The sequence below is a fragment of the Topomyia yanbarensis genome, chromosome 2 (genome assembly GCF_030247195.1).
Source record: "Topomyia yanbarensis strain Yona2022 chromosome 2, ASM3024719v1, whole genome shotgun sequence".
NCBI lineage: Eukaryota > Metazoa > Arthropoda > Insecta > Diptera > Culicidae > Topomyia > Topomyia yanbarensis.
In genome coordinates, this window is record NC_080671.1 from 357,773,984 (window position 1) to 357,796,503 (window position 22,520).

Sequence of the window (22,520 nt, forward strand, 5' to 3'; positions counted from 1 at the left end):
ATTCAACTCGAACATATCACACCGAGGAAGCGATTTGTTATTTCCAAGAACCAAAGCTCGAGTGAAACAATCAACATTCTCGCCAGTCCTGCACATTTTCTTGGAACCAGCTAACATATCCAAGCTCGACAGCTAGCAGAATTCACATATATCTCCACCCAAGCGAAGTGATCAATTCACTTGTAAGTAGGACCACTCATCCACAAACCAGTCATGAACACATCCGTACCAACGAGAATGGATCATACCAGACGAAGGCCACAGGTCCAGCACCAACTTGTCCCATCTCAGTAAAAAATAGACTTGTGCCTGTCCCTAACTCTTTGAAAGCTCTATTTAATCAGAGATCACTAATGGGTTGGTAAAAAGAAACATCAGTCGTTATCTACTCAGACCAAACAATACGTATTGCGTATCCCTGCATATTAAAATCTCCGCTATCAGTTTCTAGCTTATCAAGCTGAAAAGGCAAAATTAATATACTTTGTGTAGTGGCACTACCCGAGGGAACATGGCAATATACCAATTGCTCCATTGCCAATGCGATGTGATATATGAATCGGAATATTATTTGATGATATCTAAAAAGCATACAATCCTATAAAAAACCATTGCCCAACGTTATTGATTTTCAACTACCATAACTTGAATTTTGAATAACAACTCATTTCCTAAAATTGAAAAATACGCGATTTTTACACATTGGCAGATCATCCCCATTTGCATTGCAAATATCCAATGCCATTTATTTTCAGCTGCCGTTACTAAATGCCTATTAATTTTTTTTGCCCGGTTTCTCGAAATAACACGGACTTTTTTTTGCACGGATTCTCGAAATAACACGGATTTTTTTTGCACGGTTTCTCAAAATAACGCGGATTTTTTTTGCACGGTTTCTCAAAATAACACGGATTTTTTTTGCACGGATTCTCGAAATAACACGGATTTTTTTTACACGGTTTCTCGAAATAGCACGGATTTTTTTGCACGGTTTTTTTTTCACGGGATGATCAAATCATTAAACTTGTATATCGAAATAGGTATTTTATACATAAAAAACATATTATTTTGCAAAACCGTGCAAAAAAAGTCGTGCAAAAAAAACCGTGCAAAAAAAGTGCGTGCAAAAACAGAATCCGGTGTACAACGAGATTGAGTAATAAAAGTGGAAAAAAGCGATCATTTAGCGAAATAAACGCGGATATAGCCCATTTGACTGATACTGACATACCACCGGTGTAGTTATTTTCTCCTCGTTTCGTGGAATAAAACACGAAAAAGTGGAGATGATGAAATCATGCCCAAGTGTCCATAAACGTTGTCGACGACACTGCCATGTTACCAGGTTCGGATGAAGGCGTTTTGATTTTGATGATGGCGCACAACAGGTTGAAATGATTTGATTCGTCTATGTTGAAATTCTTAAAAGGGCTCATGCAAAAGCTAAGCCACTTTTTCGAAAGAAGGAGAAGTTTAAAAACATATTATTTGACATGTCAAGCATGAATCTCCTCTCAAGAATGTAAGATTGCAGAACGATCTTCTCAAGCAATCATTTTTGATTCATAATAGTTTACAAGATAAAACAGTTCTTTTCGCTTTGGAATCATTCGATTTGTACGACGTGATAAGACGTGCTCAAATTTACCAGTTCCAGCGTATGTAAGGGAATTTCATAAGTGACCGAACTGGTCAATCTATATGTTCGGAACCATATAACCGATTCGTTCATTATTACCGTGAGGTTAATTTTATGAAAATCTACCCAAGAATGTTCGATAAATCGATGTGAATTAGTTAATTTTGACAGATGACCATTTTTCTACGGACCTCCGGAATCGGCTATGGTGGTCAATGTTACCAAAGAGATTTTGGATGGCCGTTAGTGAACTAGAACTACAAATCCACGCAATTGGTCTGCCAATTTCGAAAAATTTTCGCCTTTTTGCATTAATTGCTGTATACGTTAAAATCGGTAGCCTGTGATTCGGAAATTGGAAGTCGGATTCACAAAAAAATGGATGATGTGGACAAACTACAATTAGATTTTCTATGTGACTGTACTTTTCCACTCGTAAATCCGGAACCGGAAATCGTATTAAAATGAAATTCTATAGCAGGCGATTGGAACGCTATACCTTTCATTTGCGAGTAAGTTTGTGTACATCGGTTCATGCATGTCCGAGAAACCAATGTGGATATTTCGTTAACACCGCACCTACACACATACATGCACACATACATATTCTCATAGGGAGCAGCAGAGAGCAGGGATGCATGAAGCACAGCACGAGAGCCTAACACGAGCTGAGCGGCGGCTTTGAACGAACCAAATAAGCACTGACACCGCTCGTGCTAGGTAACTTGCGTGCTCGAGCTGTAGGATTCGAATAGCCGGGGGAGCAAGAGGACCCCCACAACGAGTTAGCACGAGTTAACTCAATGAGCTGGCACGGTAAGCTTGTCCGATGAACTAGAACGGTACAGTAGTGTAAGCTATGGAACGAAAGAATAGGACAAAGCAAGAACTATGTGTTGGTGAATGTGCGACAGGTTGCTGAAAAAATGATGCAGGGATCATTACTCACACTAACGCGTTGTTTTTTTTATTCTGTTTTGCTATAGCTCCGTGCAGTATGCTAGCTATCACCGTGCTAGCGAGGGCTCTAGCTCATCGGTGCTCGTGCTACTTGCTAACTCTAGCTCATCGGAAACCAGCGCAAACACTAGCTCAATGAATTTAACGCTGACACATTATGAGTCAGTGCATAGCAATAGGACACGGAGCAGCACCGTTCTTGTGCATGCCTGGCAGAGAGAGGAAAGACAGGAGTCTAGGGGCTTAACAACCCCTCCCCCATCGCTCCTACTGCGAGTTGGGGAGTCTTGCTAGGATATGGTGGGGTTTGGATTGGGCTCTGCTAAACCTCTAAAAAGGCCATAGCTTCGAAAGCAGCTCCGGCGAAGCGAGTCTGTGCCGCTTTTGCTAAGATCTTAAGATTTCAATAATTAAAAAGATCTTAGTAACAAAAGCACACTAGCCCAACCGGAGTGCCAACCGGCAAAACAGGATCGACGCCAGTAACATCCTGATTATGGCATACTGGCCATGGCGACCTGCAACGGACAGAACACGGTTCACGAATTGGACGGCAACTTTTGGCTGACGTGCTGTTCTACTCCCTAAGTAAGGAAGGATGACACCGACTTGAAAACACTCGCAGGGGGAAAAAGAGTGAGGGACACGCCGGGGGAGCAAGAGGACCCGTAAAAGCAGAAGAGCGAGCTGGAAGGCTCTAGCGACCAGAGGAACGTTGGGAAAGACCGTTGACGCATCGTGGGTAGCCACCAGGCGAAACGGAGGGGAGGGCGAGATGATCTTAGAGCTGAAGAAGGATCCTTCCGTCAAGAGCTCGACCTGCCGCGAGCTTGTTGCTAAATCCTTGAGCAGCGAAGTGAATGTGAGAGCCCTATCCCAGGGAGCCGTAGTCGAGTGCAAGGGTCTAGACGAGATAGCGACCGTAGAAAAACTGAAGGGTGCACTAATCGAGCAGTGCAAACTAGATGTACCGACGACTATCCGGATTTGGAAGTAGTGGAGGCACTCAAACTGCGGCGATTCGACTACCGGTGGTCGTTGCCAACAAGCTGGCGGAGACCGGCAAGATAAAAGTCGGATGGTCGGTGTGCTCACTGAGAGTCGTTCCGTGAGTTATCAAGCAGATGGAGCAATGCTTCAGCAATGATCAGGTGAGGAACTGCTAGGCCCCGGACAGGTCTGCACTGTGTAGAAAATGCGGAGAAAAAGGGGAACGTTGCAGGAGACCGCACGAAAGCAACCAAGGTGCATGATCTGTAAACCGGAGGACGGTAACGACCACATGACGGGTAGCTTCAAATGCCCTGCTTATATAAAGGCGAAGGCAGGCCGATGATGATGAAGATAACCCAGCGATCATCATTGCGACATTGCACATCAACTGAAGTGCGACCTTGCAATTATTGCAAAGCCATATCATGTTCCTCCCGGTAACGGTAACTGGGTGGTGGATAGTGCAGCGATGGCTGCAATACAGGTAATTGGCGCTTTCCCTGTCCAAGAGGTGGTTGATAACACCCTCGAAGGCTTCGTGATCGCTAGGATCAACCGCGTATTTATCTGTATGCTATGCTCCCCCGAAATGGACACCAGAGCAGAACAATAGGATACTCGACGCACTAACCGACTCGTTAGTCGGACGAACGCCGGTTGTTATAGCAAGAAACTTTAATGCTTGGGCCGTGGAGTGGAGTAGCAGGCTGACCAACGTAAGAGGTTACATCTTGTTGGAACCCTTGGCGAAGCTGGATGTGAGACTGTGTAACGAAGGTCGTGAATCCATCATCGACATAACATTCTGCAGCCCTATGCTGATGGATTACATGAACTGGCGAGTTAGTGAGCAGTACACACATAGTGACAACCAAGCGATCCACCACACAATTGGTTGGCGAAATTTCACGGTAACACCGAGAGTAAGGAGTGGCGACCGGAAGTGGAAAATAAAGGACTTCGACAAGGACCTTTTTGTGGAACCACTTCGTGCTGCCAGTGTCACTCCAATTCCGAGTGCCGATGAGCTGTCGGAAACAGTAGCGAGAGCATGTGATGTAACAAAAACCAGATAGCAGTGGCGGATCCAGGGGGAGTGTCTTGGGGCTCCAGACCCTCCCCCCCGAACATTTTTAACTTCTTGAGAAATTCTAAAATAGTTTCTATTTTAAGTTCATTCTAAGTTCAAAATAATTTCTGACCAGATTCGATTACCAAAACTGATTTTAACTGAATGAGGGTATTACATATTACGTATTGTACAATGAACATTTCAAAGTCGAAATTTTGGACCCCCTCCGAATTTTTTTTGGATCTGCTCCTGCCAGATAGTGCTAAGCAAGTCCACCTGCTACAAGAAGCTGTGTAGAGAAATAGACGCTAACCTTACCATAGTAGACGCAATGCTTACCGAGTCGTTATGGCCAGAACCAAGGGTCCAATGACGCCAGTCGAAATGTGCGCCGACAAACTGAAAATTATCGTGGAGGGCCTTTTCCTGAAGCACGACCCAACCGCATGGTCGCATACACCGTAAGTTGATGCATATGGTGGAAATGCTGGTGACAATCGAGTTTCCAATAACGAGCTCCTTATTGTGGCAAAAGGGCTGAAAGCGAAGAAAGCTCCCGGACCGGATGGTATCCCCAACGTAGCACTGAAGACTGCGATCCTGGCGTTTCCGGACATGTTCAGGATAATCCTACAGAAAAGCCTGGACGATGGCTATTTCCCGGATAGATGGAAGATCCAGAAGCTGGTGTTGCTGCCAAAACCAGGGCAATCACCAGGAGATCCAGCATCGTATCGGCCTATATGCCTGCTACTCTTGATACTTCTTTTGGAAATGGTCATCTTCAACAGGTTGACGATCTACGCTGAAAGTGAGAATGGAATATCGCAGAGACAGCTCGGGCTCCGGAAAGGGATATCGACGGTGGACGCCATCCGCACAGTCATCGCGAGCGGAGAGAAAGCATTGAAGCAAAAGAGAAGGGGTAATCGATACTGCGCCGTGGTAACGATAGACGTGAAGAACGCGTTCAACAATGCTAGCTGGAGGGCTATCGCCGTAGCACTGCACAGAATGCAGGTTCCGGACTATCTATGTAAGGTTCAGAAAAGTTACTTCCAGAACCGAGTACTGGTCTACGAACCGAACATGGGGCAGAGGTCGATTAGGGTCACGGCGGGAGTACTTCAGGTCTTCATACTTGGTCCAACGCTGTGGAATATAATGTACAACGGAGTGTTATTACTGGAACTGCCCAGGGGTGTTGAAATCGTCTGCTTTGCAGATGATGTTGTCCTGACGATAACGGGTGAGACCCTTGAGGAGGTGGAGATGTTGACGACAGAGACAATAGGCATCGTGTAAAGCTGGAAAGCTGACGTCAAGTTGCAGCTGGCTCTCCACAAGACCGAGGTAGTGCTGGACAGCAACTGTAAAAAAAACCAGCGCGTCGAGATCAGAGTCGGGAGACAATCCATCCCATCGATGCGTGCGCTGAAGCACCTGGGTGTGATGGTCGACGATGGGTTAAATTACAACAGCCATGTCGACTATGTATGTGTGAAGGCTGCGAGGACAACTAACGCATTGGTAAGGATCACACCGAATCACGGAGGAGCAAGAGGCAGCATGAGACGTCTCCTGGCGGGTGTCTCATCCTCAATACTGAAGTATGGCGTACCGGACTGTGCTAATGGCTGTTCGTATCGCGAGTGCGTACAGAACGATATCGTCGGAGGCGGTATGTATAATCGCTGGGGTGGTTCCCATCTCCATCACTCTTTGCTGAGGGCGTATGTATAATTGCCGGGATGGTTCCCATCTCCATCACTCTTTGCTGAGGGCGTGGAATGCTACCAACGGAGTAATGCACGAAATGCAAGGGGACTGGTCTGAGTAGACTCGTTTGCTAAGTGGCAGCAAGAGTGGGACAACGCAGGGAAAAGAGAACATGGCGAGGTGAGCTTCCATCAGACGCAGTTATTGTCCGGGCACGGATGTTTCCGGAAGTACCTGCATCGATTTGGACATGCTTCGTCACCTCTTTTTCCGGAGTGTGTGAACGTACAAGAGACGCCGGAACAGATGATCTTCAAATGCCCAAGGTTCGAGTAATTTCGAAGGGGTATATCTGGTGGGATAGTTGATAATATTGTGAGCCATGATGGGCATATTTAGCATGCGGTTAACAAGGTAGTGACGAGATGCAGAAGAAGTTGCGAAGGGACCAACAAAGTAGCGTCACCGATTAGAAAGCCGCTGTGAAACAATAAGTCGGGTTCGGGCAAAATTCAGCACCTGGTTCAAGTGAACGGGGCGCCAGTAAACCGGACGCTACCACTTGAAACGCCGGACCGACCTCGACACCTACCGATGAAACATCGGTATCGAGAGAAATTCCGCCGCCGGAAAACTCTCAGTTGGAATAGGGTAATTTCACCGCCGGACAATATCCGAGTAGATCTCGAAAAAGTTGGGAGCAAAATAGCTTAAGAAAGCGGGTATCGGGGTCGGGAGATATTCCTCCATCGGGAAACTCTCAATCGGAATAGGGTAAGTATCGGAGTAGATCGTAATAACGCTGGAGACTGAATAACTCACGGAAACAGGAGCTAAGTGGCTCATGAAATCAGCAGATAAACGGTTCCTTAAGACGACAGCTAAATGGCGACGTAATAGGATAATGAACCTGTTCTATAATAGGATAAGGAACCTATTTCTATGATCACCCTACCCATTTGAAGCCGTTGGTTAGAGCAGCGTCTGCGATATTTGTTCAACGCATTGAGTCAAATGTTAGAGTAATAATAGGGGCACTCAATTCGAGTTTTCTTTGCGCTCAAATACGAGCTTTTGTCCGTTTTCAAGGCATTTGAGTTATTATCTTGGTTCTTAACAACAAAGCAAAGCTGTTGATGTCAATTTGGACACATCGTATCGATTGTAGGTCGAGTAATTACTGATTTAGTTAGACAACCTCCCTAATAGAGTAAAAATATGCCCTTTTTTGTAGGAGGCGAACCACTGCGACCAGTATTTAGATCCATTGTGTTAGGTACTTAGAAAAGCTTTACTATATAAACAAACATTTACCGATCTCGACGAACTGAGTCGACAGGTAGAAGAGACTCGGCTCTCCGGACCTCAGGTAACCCTAGATCGTTACACTTACTTTTTTACCTTAGAACGTTGCACTGGGGTACAAACGCACCACACGCGGTCGATCGCGATTTTCGCAGGTAAGAATGCTGAAACGACCGGAAAGAAGGATGTACCTGAGCCAGTTCGTGGCTCCTTTGACGATCTTATTTCTTACCAGTTGCGTTGATCCTCGAATGGCTCCTCCTACTGCCGTTGTTGTTTCCTATTTTTCACTTAAGGGAGTTTTCTTTTATTGGTTAGGAACACTGTTTAAACTTTGGAACTTGCAACTTAATTTATTCAAAAAATATTGAGAAACGTTATCTTAAAACTACATGTTGCCCGCGCGATTCATATATTGCCACGAGAAAATTTATCCCTTTTAATCCAAACGTTTTTCCCTATTCTCCTATTTTACGACTTAAATTTCCTGTGGTCTTAGAAGGGCGAATTTCCTATTTATTTACTTTTATATTTGGCCCTGCCTCTTAAGAACTGACGTATTTAACTACAATACAGATTCTTGCTATTCAATCCTAGTCCAGTCCCGCAAGGGCTCACAAAGTATGCGGTTACATTTGTAACGCTTTCTACGATTTTATTGCTTCCTCCACAGAGCAAGTGAGAAGGAAAACTAAAGCTAGCTAATGGGACTGCGTATGGTACGCTTATATAAATTAGGAGCGGGAGGTTGGTAAATAGACAGAGTGATCCCTTTTTCTGTGTTCTTTTCATTCCATTTTTGGGATTTTACGATCAACATCAACCTTCCCTACGCGATGCAGCGATGCATTTCTTATACAAGGCTGGCAATGAATAACAATCTCGTTTGGCGCGGCAACAAATGCAAACAAATGAAATGTATAATATATATTTTTTGTCTTTTTTTAATTGCGAAAACAGCTGTGTAGTTTAATTATTGAATCAATGATACATAAATTGGCTTGTCCCAGGTCGATAAATGCCGATTTTTCGTTTTCACACGGCCCCAAAGATGTAGTGGGGTAAATTTGTACCCCAGTTCAACGTTCTTGAGATAAAATGTCGAAGTTCCGAGCGATTGCATAACATTTCTATATGAGAAAGGCCAAAAGGTTCAGGAAATTTTTATGTGGAATCGCACTCTGCAATTAATAACTCCGGAACCACGACTTCGATCTAAATTAAGCTCGACAGCAGGTAGTATGAATACCAAACCTTTTATATGAGGCTAAATTTGTGAAAATCAAGTGAGTTGTTCTGAAGAAATAGATGTGTATTTAATTTAACGACTTTGGAACATCCTTAAGCTTCCCAGTAAAGTTCAACCGGAAATGAACTGTAATTCTGGCTGGTTCCAGTTCGTATTCCGGCTCCAGTGACACAACCGATTCTAACTAGAATCGGTTGTGTCACTGGAACCGGAGTACGAACTGGAACCAGCCAGAATTCCTGTTCATTTCCGGATGAACTTTACTGGGTTCTGGTTACATCGTAGGTGACAAAAGTTGTAAAAAACGTACAATTGATCTTCAGTGAGCCAAAATTACAAATCTTAATGCCGTCGTGCGGGGCTTCTTTGCGCACTTTTCATCAATTTTTGACGAATTATAACTCCTTTAATAATTGATGGATTTGTATCATATCAGCACAGATTTATCGTCATCATGTATGTATTTTATATGCCAAATATGAGCAGAATTGGTTCACTCATAAAAAAGTTGTTCATATAGCGTTTAAAAATATTTTATGTGGACTAGCTGGGGGCTACTACTTGCACACTTCTTGAATTCGATATAAAATAAAAATTAATTAGTTTTATTAACTTTTATTGAAATATCATCAATTCAAACTGATATAAGAGGCTTTTTCAACAATAAAAAATCACCCATTTATCGCATTTTCAAAAATGTGGGATTCATTTTAATTTAACATTTACAATACCACTTGTCAAAAAAAATTGAGTGGGTCGAGACTGCATATTGTTTTTCGTAGAGATTAAAAAGGAAAATGATGAAAAATGGCGATATCCGTTTATCTCTAATATGTCAGAATAGGTTTTTAAGAGCATTTAAAGATTTTTTGTATTATCAATTATAAAAATAAAAATTGAAAATTTCACAAAAAAAGAAAGTGAAATAAGGGGCTATTTTTGACGTACATTTGAGTGCTATATTGATGGCGTAATTTGCACCAAGTTTTCAAGTTATGCACTTTTTATGTCAAGAATTCTGAAATAAAGGTTCAAAACCAGTTTTTTCACGGTCAAGATCACATTATTTTGCAACGGTTCCATGTCTTCAAAGAAATTTTACAATATACTACAGAGCATCTCTTGAAAACAACAGTTTTGGTAATTAATGGCAATAATTACGAAGAATAAACTCAAACCATGATTTGGAAACTTGGTATCTTCGTAAAGTTGTTGATAATGATATTAACCCTTTCATGACCAACTTTTTCTAGTGCATGTTGGGTTTCAAAATTATTTTTCCTTGAAAACGGTAAGATCAAGAAACACAAAAAGTCTTATTTCATAAAGATAGGTGCTTCCCTTGCAGTGCTAGAAGTTGCTTAATTTTTACCTTCCAATGCCCAATACAATTCTCCTAGAATGTTTACAATAGTCCAATTGCATGGAAAACGTAGCCAAAGACAGACTAAATTGATGTTTTATCAGTTTACAAAAATATTGCATCATTACGAAGATATATGAAAAATTGAATTTCCGTCGTCAACGTAAACTGTCCCTGGCAGCACTGCTCCAGCAGAATCCAATCAGACTAATTGCAATAACTTGAGTTCAAGAGCTGATCCTTGTCACTGTTAATGCTCAAATGAAAGACAATAGTCACATTTAGTAGCCTTACTTCTTTTTGCGAGCAAATCTTGCCTCAATCAAAAGTTATAGCTGTTTACAAACGTTGTTGTCCACAAACAACATGGACATGAATGGGTTAAAAACAACTTTTTTAAAGACACCAAAATCTTCAGCTGCTCATAAAAACTGATCCTGACGTACTATAAATAAACGGAAAACGCCATTTTTCATCATTTTTTCTTCTTTCCGAAAATCAATATGTGGCCTCAGTATACTTAAGATTTTTTGTTTTGCTGAGCAATCTCATTTTACGAGCTTCTAATCACTTTTATAGATCCTTGAAGTGTTTTGTTTGTTGTCGTAAATAGTGTTAAGAAAAATGACAAAAAACATATGCAACATGGCTAAAATACATGGCTCTACAAATGTCAAAAGTATGATAAAACTAATAAACGCGCGTCTGTGACTAAATATTGAAAAACTAAAGTGTGCAAAGTAGCGCCACATATCCAAAGTAGCCCCGCACGATGGTAATTTAGCAATTAATATTTCAATTATTTTAGCATCGTTTTGATAGCATGATAATACCGGTAATAACGGGGATTTTGATGTGTGATCACGCTATTCAACCCGTACCTTCGGAACCAAAGCTCCGATCCAAATGAAATTTAATGACAAGCTACTGCTTTCATTTGAGTATATCTTTGTCCAATCGGCACACATACACGCAGACATTTTCCGAGCTCGACGAATTGAGTCGAGCCCTGTGGATCTCGGTTAAGAAGCCTGTTTTCAGAGTGATTGCATAGCCTTTCTTGATACGAAAAAGCACTATCAGCTTAATTTCGGGCCTCGAGAGTAGAGGTCCCCCTTAATTCTTTTCTTAAATTCAGTCAACAGTCAATACATTGTAAACAACAAAAGCAAAATAACTGCAACATTTGAAAAGTATATTGAAGAATTTAGAATGAAACTCAATAAATTAGAAATAAAGTTTTTGGACGTATTATTAATATTAAAACGAAAGAACTTTTTGTCTGTGCTATTCAAAAAAAGAAAGTCTGGAATAAAAAGCTCTCGGAATTGTGCGGTTTCAGACATGAGTTTACTAAAGCATTCAAGGACACAACTATCCCTTTTAACTAGACCTAGATTCAGTGCCTCGTAGACAGCTTTTGAGTCGAGTTTTCTGTCATCTGATCATTCGACGTACTTCACGGGTGAAGCTCATCTTTACATGATTTGCAGAGGAGCATACAATAAGATGTCAGTGATGAGGGAATCAGTTGTTTCCTCTATGTGGAGATAAATTTCAGTCATCCCAGATACAAACAGCAAGTCAAGTATGTTTTTTTTTTTCTATAGTGCTATTTGCTGCGTTCATTTGCACCATGTCATGCAGTGACATTCCACCAAGTAGAGTGTTTCTTGAATGTGAGAATGTTCATTCACTCGCGTCAACAAATACGAGTCCTCTGTCACATTGCTCCCAAGTGAGGTTCGGCTGATGGCAATCACCGAAGGAAATGCGAGTGTTCATCAGAATCGAGATTGCGATAAGCAACAAGAACAGAGGTGAGCTGGAACGCATCGAAGTTATACTTAGCACAACACATCCGTTTCCGCGGTTGAAAGCCAAGCTTATTTGCAACCGCAAAGAGCACATCATCATGCCTTATTTAACCTGTTGGGAAAAAATTGAAAATGAACCACGCTGGCTTCACGGTGCCTGTAATTTATGATAAAAATTCGCAAGCGTATACCTGATCTGAAATAGTAACAATGAAGCTCTAATTGAAACTTAGCCTTTCTCATTCTCTGAGCCAAACTTATTATGTAAAAATTATCCAATAACCAACAAATATTGTTCAAAATACTCAACTTACACAAAATAATTACAAGAAATGAAGCACTTTTGAGAAAAGTCTGCGGATTCACCGAAACATTTTACCTAAGGTTTTGCAAAAATTAAGCGCAAATTAAAACTCGTTCAAGCATACACCCGTTTCAACAAGGAGCATCCCGTTGAACGGCTTCCCACCAGATACCGACAGAAGATTTCTTCTTAGGGACCATTCATAAATTACGTAACGCTTTTAGGGGGGGAGGGGGTACAACAAGTTGTGACATGTTGTGACATAGGGGGGAGGGGGAGTTAGCTAGATCGTTACGTAACATGTTTTCACCGAAGAAAAAATTTTTTTTTTCTAGGAATTTGTTACGTAACAGGGGAGGGGGGGATGAAGAAATTTGTGACAATTTGTTACATGGGGGGAGGGGGGAGTCAATTTTGGGCAATTTTTGCGTTACGTAATTTATGAATGGTCCCTTATCATACCTATACGGACAGGTAGATTAAAAGTTCAAAGAATTCCGTTTTCTGAGGAAGGATTTTTCTAACTCTTTTTTCCTGTTGAAACTTTTCATTCCTGCGTCATAATGGTTTGATTTGAAAAGGTTATGTACCGCTTTTAATAGGGAAAAGTTAGGGACTGGAATATTATAACGTGTCCGTTTTACCATCAGATGAAACTGAACAAAAGATTTCTAGAGAACATTTCAGAACAACCTTTTGTCTAGATTAATTTCGCATACTAAAAATATCATCCCTTTTCTCCTAATTTCCCAGCTAATCACTCCCACCCGTTCGTTAGTGCTGTGCGCTGAAAATCGTCGAGAAATGGAAGAGTGGCTGCAAGCCATGAAAGCTGCCTCATCGAGGGATTTTTTCGAGCCGGGGCCACCCGATCAGCATGACTTCCTGTCGGGCTACCATCACTGGTAGGCTGCATAGATCAAAAAGGATTACTCTGAGCGGTCTCAGCTTACATGTTTCCTCTCCACAGGTATGCAACGTCCCATGCCCGGCCGACCTATTGCAATGTTTGCCGTGAAGCCCTGTCCGGTGTTACCTCCCATGGACTGTCGTGTGAAGTGTGCAAGTGCAAGGTGCATAAGCGGTGTGCCGCCAAAGCAATATCCAACTGTAAGTGGACTACGCTGGCATCGGTGGGGAAGGACATCATCGAGGATAACGATGGGGTGAGAATGGCGGATGATTTTCGGATGATGAGAAATAATTGAATTACATTTTATCTCTTTTCAGAACATCGTTATGCCACATCAATGGATGGAAGGCAATCTGCCAGTTTCCGCCAAGTGTATCGTCTGTGACAAAACGTGTGGCTCGGTGATGCGGCTGCAGGATTGGCGCTGCCTTTGGTGCCGTTCAACCGTTCATACCGCCTGTAGACCTCAGGCTCAGGTGGCCTGCCCACTCGGACCAGCACGTGTGTCGGTTGTTCCGCCGATTTCGCTTCATTCGATAGGAATCGACGATGCTTGGGACGTGTGTAAACCGCATGGTAGTTTTTCCCCGCTGCTAGTGTTTGTGAACTCCAAATCCGGTGACAATCAGGGCGTCAAATTTCTGCGACGCTTCAAACAGTTGCTGAATCCGGCCCAGGTGTTTGATCTCATATCATCCGGTCCGGGGTTGGGTCTTCGGCTGTTCCGCCACTTTGATCCATTCCGGATACTGGTCTGCTCGGGCGATGGTTCGGTTGGATGGGTTCTTAGCGAAATTGATAAGTTGAGCATGCAGGTAAGTGAATTGTTGTTTTAGTTCTGATATTTGAGAGTTTCGATTCGACTTGGCAATTGTGAAGAGCATATAGGCAAACACTTGTACGATAGAACTAAGTTCATTTGTGAAGCTACATGATGTATAGGGGAGCACTACGTGGGCTTATGAATTTATGTTCTTTATTCCATTCAATTTTGTTACAGAATAGATATAAAGCTGCACGTATCAATAAATAATTAATAAATATTTACTTGCAATCGCACCAGTTTATATCCAGCTGTGTGATATAGCAATCCGACATCTCTAATAAGAATGAAATATAAATTTCAATTATCAAATTTAAACTGCAATGAAACAACAATCCTTTTTTTAATTTCACCTAGTTGCTAGTTGCGAAAAAGAAATTGGTAGTTGAACGTACGGAAGATCTTTCGATTTCGAAAGTAACTTATTTAATCTACTAGTCTCGTTGAGACTTTTGTGCAGAGGTTTTTCCGACCATTTCGCTCCGAGGATCGAAGGGTATTTCTGTATGCTTTACGAACCAACATAAATACCTCCAACCCGCCCCTGTGTCTGCGATCCCAAGCACTTCTACATAACTTTTTGAGTCGAACAAGTTCGGTATTTCACCAAGAAGTTCCTCTAGAAGCACGCATTACTCGAAGCGGATAAGCCTCATTGTATGTTGCTACTATGAGTGTGATTGTTTTATACACGACCTCAACCAGATTCAATCGTCGAAACATTCCCATGAAACCTAGTCGCGATATGTGATGATATATAGCGAGACGTTTAAGTGATCAAAGACGATGTATTTATGATTAGATAGGGACAGTTCAAGCTCGTTTGGTACGAGTCAGTTTGCCAACTCATACGTAATATTGTCAGAGCAGAGAGTTACATGTAACACCTCTTCTCTGCCAGCTAGTGCAAATGTTGGACATTTCCTACATTGAGTATGTGCAGATTTGAACTTCTTAAGTATTCCATCAATTCGATGCCTCTCAAATTGATATCTGAGCTGCCCCAAATTATGTGGTAGGCATAATTTACCGATTATGAGGGGTAACCAATATCTGCTACAGTATGATAAAACCCTTTTGAAATCATCAGAAGACGTATTTCTTTTTTTTTTTCAACGGTCATATTGACCGTGACACGACAAATATCGCGAGTCGTGAGGTCGGATATAAGACATGCGTCGACAGCACTATTCGCAAGTATACATGCATGAGGCATTTCACGCAGAATTTATCATGCCATTTTTGTTGAAAGCTACGAAGACGGGGTTATGTAGCTTTCCACATAAAAGTTACTTTTATCGTAATATGGCTGTTGAATCAAAGCTATGGAAGCTTTCCCTTCCTGTACAAGGCGGGATAGATTCATAGTATCTGTATGTTTATGCTGATGCTTAATTTGTGCTACTCTAATCATTGAGTGTTTGCTATAATCGTGCGTATGGTAGTATCGGTAGTGTAAGTGTTGTCAGTTTTATAGTTTCTATTATGTAGTGTTTGTAGAATTCCTGCATATATACAACTAAGTCCGTCGGTATCTGTGCGTTTGTTTACAGTTTTTTGCTGGTTGATGATATGACACATTTCCAATATAGGAAGAGCTGTCGTTCGGTTATGTTGATCGAGTATCTTCACCTTGTTTACATCGAAGTTATGATGATGTGTAATGCTGTGTTCGAGGAGAGCTGTTTGTTGTTTTAGTTCCACTATCTGGATGTCTTCACTGGTGTGTCCTGCTTCCCTGAGTAAGTTGAGCTTTTTTATGTTTGAGCGGTGTGCAGCTATCCTTGTTTTAAGCATGTTAGAAGTCATGCCCACATATGATGATGGGCAGTTTTGGCATGGTATGCTGTATATCACATTGCTCAAATTATCCTGCGGTATGCTATCTTTGACCTTGCTGAAAAGATTTGCTACTGTTTTGATGTTGCGAAAAGCTAGTGAGACATCCGGGTAGTCTCTTTTTAGGGTTTTTGCTATTTTATGCGTCAATGACGGTATGTTTGGAAGTGACCGGTAAGTATGTTTCAGGTTTTCATCAGGATTGGAAAGTTGTGTGGTAGGTATTGCGCGTGTTTTGTTATTGTTAATCAATCTGTTTCGCAGCGACTTTGGGTAGTCGTTTTGTTTTAAATATTTGTCCATGATTTGGATTTGCTCCGGTCTGTTGAGATTGGTAGATAGTTTTTCCACTCTGCTGATAAAGTTTTTTACCACGTTGATTTTTTGCTGGTATGAATGGTATGAGTGGAAGTTAAGAAAACGTCCACTTGCTCTGGGTTTGGAATACCACTCAGTACGTATCTCTTGGTTTTCCGTGCGTACTAGTACCATGTCGAGATATGGTAATCTGCGATTTTCTTCCAATTCATAGGTGAACTGTATATGTTTGTCATAGTTATTGAGGATATCGTGCACTTGTTTGAGTTTGTTGAGAGGTATAGCCATTATGAAATCGTCTACATATTTTTTGAGAATTGGTGGTTTGAAACTTAGTTTTGTAATGGTTGTGTCTAATAGTCCTTCTAGAACGAGGTCGGCTAGAACGGGTGATAGAGGGTTTCCCATAGCTGTTCCAAAGAATTGTCGGTAGTATTTGTCGTCGAATTTGAAGTAACTGGAATCTATGCAAAATTCGACAATTTCCAATAGGAGGTCAAGGTTGATATTCGTGTGTTGTTTGATATTGTTCCAGTTGTATATGATATTGTGTGTTATCAATGATTTAGGTTTACATGTAAATAGTGATACAACGTCGAAAGACACTAAAATATAATCCGGTGGAAGAGTTATTGTATTTATGTATTCGCAGAATGTGAATGAGTCCTTTATGTTGTATGTTGTTGATATGGAGCTTTTGAGAATTTGTCCAATGAACTTTGAGAGGCAGTACGACGGGGCGGTCATAAGTGAAGACATCCAGATAGTGGAACTAAAACAAAAAACAGCTCTCCTCGAACACAGCATTACACATCATCATAACTTCGATGTAAACAAGGTGAAGATACTCGATCAACATAACCGAACGACAGCTCTTCCTATATTGGAAATGTGTCATATCATCAACCAGCAAAAAACTGTAAACAAACGCACAGATACCGACGGACTTAGTTGTATATATGCAGGAATTCTACAAACACTACATAATAGAAACTATAAAACTGACAACACTTACACTACCGATACTACCATACGCACGATTATAGCAAACACTCAACAACCGTCAAGTTCAGTACAGTTACCAGATCGAATATAGCGCTTTTTCCCTCGTTCTCTACCCGCGAAACAGAATCGTTTCAAACGCAGAAAAATTTCAAAAAATACAGTAGGTGCATGAATATGCGAACAATAGCAGTGAGTAGATATATCTTAGCAAATTAAACACAGAATATAATTTTTTTTTCAATTCTTGACCAAAATAGCTATTAGATGACGCGTATACATTAGGACAGTTCATGTTTTACCACAACATTACACTTTACAAGAAAACACAAAGTTTTTGTAAGTAAAATTATTTATGTACTTCAGTGACTACCAAGAGCTATACATTTTTAGAATCCTTGATAAAGGTGGAATAAATCCATTGAAACGTTGGAAGTAAAAGCAATATTGTTGTTTTCGCTGTCTAATTTATGACTGATTAGCCGAAAAAACTCCTGATAATAAAAATTTAAGCATATTTTATTTTAATCTCCGTCCGATTCTGATGATGATTCCAATATTTTCTGCTTCATAGAATGGATACTAGCGAGATATAAGTAACTACTATTTCCACTCGTCTCTCCTCATTTGTGCACTTGTATAAACTTCGTGAATCATCCTCTCAATTTTATTTGCAAGCTGTGCATGTCTTCATGCCATTATTTTAGCTTTAAAATAATTATTTAAATTTGATATCAATAATTACCACGCGTCTCTATGTGCAGTTTTTTTTATTTTAATTGCTTATCGCAAGTTTTCGCGAAATTACCGTGGGCTCATATGAAAGAGCAAATTAAAAGCTTTCGAATGAGTATAGAGCGATAGCGGGTATTCGCGGGCGTCGTAGTTGTTATGGCATTGGAAGTTCGTACTTTGTTAATTATCACGACAAACAACTATTTACCCAATGAATAAACAACCTAGTAACTCATTTATGGTAATTTTACGATGTAATTTTATCAAACAAATAATTTTGCTGAAGCAACCTATGCCATACGAACAACTGATTCTTCAGAAAACTGAAATAAGCGGATAAAATCCCTGTGAGCAAATTAAGCCAAAACCCTGGAGTTACGCCCTTCTAATAGCTGTGAAAAATTCGTTTTTCATCCAAATAGCCTAAATTCCTGCCAAATTGTCTCCGACACATAAGCCAACAAAATAAAAATATTGCTGAACATACCGCGTGACCTTTATATCTGAACTTAACTCCGGACTCGTCCCACTGTGCGTTGTGACCGGAACAGTTATACCTAATATTAAATTGAAAAGTAATCCAAATTTTTTTGTTCATCGATTTAATCGATTGTTGGATTAGGCGAAGGAACCGCAAAAGTAGTTAACTACAGAATCAAACATCGCATTTTTGGCTTTTCAACGCATTGGCGAGCATAATAATTCTTGGAACAAGCTTACAAAAATTCGTTGAAAATTCTTTATATTCAGCGATTCTGGAATAATGCTTGAAGTAATTCTAACAGTAAATCACTTTCCAAATGTTGTTCTATTCAGTTTTGTTTTTTAATGGATCTACGTGCTATTCGTCTGCAAAGAATCCATCAACAATTGATTTGGTTTTGACAGATCAAAGTCACATTTGTAACGAATTCATTACACATGCTGATATTGATTTTGATCATCTTCCAGCAACTTTCTCACTTTCTCGTGAAGCAGTTTCAAACTTCTTAATAAACCTCAAAAAACCAATTCCAGCCACATACTTCTTACAAACGGTTACAAAAAAAAACTCGAAATTTTGCTCAGCAGTGTGAGTGCGCCCATAATTTTAATCTCAACGTTGTGAGTCCTATTGAAAATACAGTCTTACAAAAATATGAAAACGTTTCAAATCATGTATTGTCTCTAGACGAACTTGCTGAAACAAACTATGACGAGATCTGATTCATCATAAAATTTAGAAAATAAGAGAACTCCAGGTTATGATGGAATTTTCAACATTTTTCTTGAAAACCTTCCTGAAATTACCTTGAGATACTAAGTAAAATTATTCAACAAATGTTTTGAATTAGCAGACTTTCCCGAAAGATGTAAAATGACAAGGTTATTTCTATTCTGAACTTGGTCAACTTGATTTATCAATAATTTATACATGATAAATTGCAAAGGAATACAGAACAAAACTATCAAAGTGATTCTCTGTCTGTGCCTTTGACTTGTTATTCCAGTTGGAAAATGGGATTACTGTATGTTGCAGACGAAAATGAGACATGCAAATGACAGAATCAGCTGGAGTAAATTACTGTTTATTGTTTATACTAACGAGTTTGGACTAAGGAAGCTTATCAAAAAAAATTAGTCCGGTTTAATAAGCGCTGGTATACCTTGGAGCTTTCCGCACTGCCGAGTGCCCAACTGAGTTGTTTCGAACGCAAACCATGACATAATGTCGAAATGGGGACGTAGCAATGACATCTAACAAGACGATTACCCAACTAATAAGCTGTTAGCCGTAGGCCCATCTGCTGATCATTTTCAGATCGAACAACTTGAGTTACGACTTGTGCATTTCATAACGTCCGTTGTGTTGTCACGCAGGAGCAAAAATCCATAGAAATCACGATAGATTGAAAATAAGTTATCCAATTGTCATTCTATTTGCAATGCATTTATTTGATTGCGACACGTGATACTTCGTTGTTCACAAAGAGCCTGTCCTTTACATTCGAACCAAGAGAATTATAGTTCAGCCCAGTAAACGTTGGTGTTTGTGTAATAATCCGGAACAGTTAATGTTGAAGCATCGAATTTTCTCAGAAATGTATTGAACTACACATTTATGCATTCAACATTGATAAGTGATAATAAATGGTCCGTCTAATACAGCAATAGTCGAATTGAGAAGTTCGACTTAATAATGCATTAGTGCATTTCCGAAAAATTGCAAGTTCATTAAATAACTTGTATAACAACTTAATAGTTTTCAGAAAATAAAACATCAATATATTTCGCCACCATTCGCCTTTCTCACGAAACGTGAGTATGCCATTTGCCATACCAGCATATACGGGCTTTTCAACCCACAGTCGGACCAACTCTCCAGACTCATTTTTCATCTGCATTATTTTAACATTTGCATTCATCATCCCCACACAGTGGAATAGCGTAAGAGGGGTTCACGCTTAGGTGATAGCTTTGCTACTGTATTAACCCGCACCGTTGCCGACAACACACACGTTGTTGGAATGAGTAAATTGGGGTAAATTGTGATGGTAGCTGAAAGGTCATGTCGAACACCGAATCAACTATTAATAGGTATATATTGAATTCCGATTTACAATCATCGCAGTCGAAATTCTGACACGGCAACATGTTTTATTCGAGCTTTCGCCGCGCCACCCAAAACCCATTTCCCCCTTTTCAGTTTCCCAAGAGGGTATTCCGAGAGGCATAGTGGATGAGCTTGGCTGGTTGTGAATATGAAAACCGGGTGCATTCAAACCAGCAGGACCTCTAAAGTCGATGAGAACTTTTGTGTATGGATGCTGTGTGCGTGTGTTTGTGTTTTGTGTAGCTACCGGAATGTTGATTATGTTCTCTGTTCATCCAATTTGTGCTATTTATTTCAGGTAATACGTTCCACAAGTGGGACTCTGAATTGGGAGGATGGAAATCAACCGGGTGGACGGAATCGACCGAACTATAGAGCATTTCAGCATTTCAATAGCAAAATAGCAAAGTTTACGGATGGGATTATTTTTTTTTGCTGAACACCGTTTAGTTGCAAACTTGTGCAGAAGGTGGATGGAATATGTTTCGAACGAACAGATTCGTTCAATATGCAATCGGTTTGTCGGATTTCAATGGGTGTATTTCGGTTATACATAATATTCTTTACAATATGTATTGTAATGAACAACAGTTTTTGAGTGACGAAAAACGGTATTGGTTATATTTTTAACACACATAGATTTATAATACTTGATGCTTCCGACCGAGAAGGTCGTAACTTCCCAAATTACAGTGGTGTTGTTCAGCATCGAAAGACAGTAAGATTATGGTTGGTTACTGAATATTACCGGTACCTGAGAGGACGAAGAGTAGTATGTAGATATAGTAAATTAGTTATGGAATTTGCGTTCCGATTTCGTCTCATCAGAAACCGACACTAACTTAGTGACAGGACTAAGCCAGCGCCGGATTGACGCTATCTGCACAAACGGAGACGTTAAATGTGGTCCTGTGAAAATCCTTAGGCAAGCGTGATGTTAAACAAGAAAAGGAGTTAATTTTAAGCTGATGAGAAATAGTGAAATGGAAACATTTGGTTTGCCTTAGCAAGCCAATGCAAGCTGCACTATGCTACATTTCGCGCTAAGTAGACAAATTTGGGTGAAAATACAATTAGTGTCTTCGTTTTTGGATTTGTTTTTTATTGTGATGTTTAATTTTAAAGATATGGATAATTGTGTGCTTATAGAAGATACCTTAGCAGTTTTTTCAGGTTAATTGTCCAAATTAACAACATAGACGAACGTTATGCATATCACCACAAAGTTTATACGAATAGCTTTGTAACTAAGAATCAGGAATCAGCAGCGTCTGGCTCAAATGCACGTTCCCCATTTTAACCGGAGATTTGTGCCTTGCCATGAATCGTCTTTTCATCATTTCCCTGATGGGAAGGATTGGGGAAGTGGTAAGGTTAGGGGTAAGGAAAATAACGACACAGAATAATTAAAACAGAGTATTCTGCATCCCCGGAAGGAATGCTGAACGATCAACAGGTGCTACAATAGCAGCAATAAAACTTCCAACCCCCGGAGGGGATTTATTTAAACCGTGAGCGGATATATCAAAACCCCGAGGGGATATTGGGATAACTGAATAACAACACCCCAGAAGAGATATTGCCATTCACCACACTGGGGTTAGTTTATTGCATTTACCCCTCTGGGTTATAAACAATATCATTAGCTTATCCTTAAGTTTTAGCTTTTTGTACACAGGTTCATCTATTTATGGAGAACCAAAAATCCGGGTACGCAATTTCATTACTACAGGGCAGTTGCATATCAAATGATTTGATGTTCCGTAATCGGATTCACAAAAAACACACGAATAATACTCAGCACGCTGAATAGTAGCCATGTGATAGTTCAGTTTGCAATGTTTAGTCTGTGCCCTGACTAGAATACTACAATTGT

At 40.5% G+C, this 22,520-nt stretch overlaps 1 protein-coding gene and 1 long non-coding RNA gene across 4 annotated transcripts in view; both read left to right on the forward strand.

Moving 5' to 3' along the window:
* LOC131684311 (diacylglycerol kinase eta) overlaps nucleotides 1-22,520 on the forward strand; it is a 455,577-nt gene that overhangs the window by 306,438 nt on the left and 126,619 nt on the right. For all 3 annotated transcript variants that reach the window (XM_058967061.1, XM_058967064.1, XM_058967062.1), the window contains 3 exons: nucleotides 13,175-13,326; nucleotides 13,392-13,587; nucleotides 13,652-14,149. In XM_058967061.1, the coding sequence (XP_058823044.1) occupies nucleotides 13,175-13,326; nucleotides 13,392-13,587; nucleotides 13,652-14,149 (846 nt within the window). The remainder of the gene's footprint in view (nucleotides 1-13,174; nucleotides 13,327-13,391; nucleotides 13,588-13,651; nucleotides 14,150-22,520) is intronic.
* LOC131684312 (uncharacterized) lies at nucleotides 17,093-17,801 on the forward strand. Its single transcript, XR_009304640.1, has 3 exons — nucleotides 17,093-17,508; nucleotides 17,577-17,655; nucleotides 17,710-17,801. It is a non-coding gene; the product is annotated as an uncharacterized LOC131684312 (long non-coding RNA).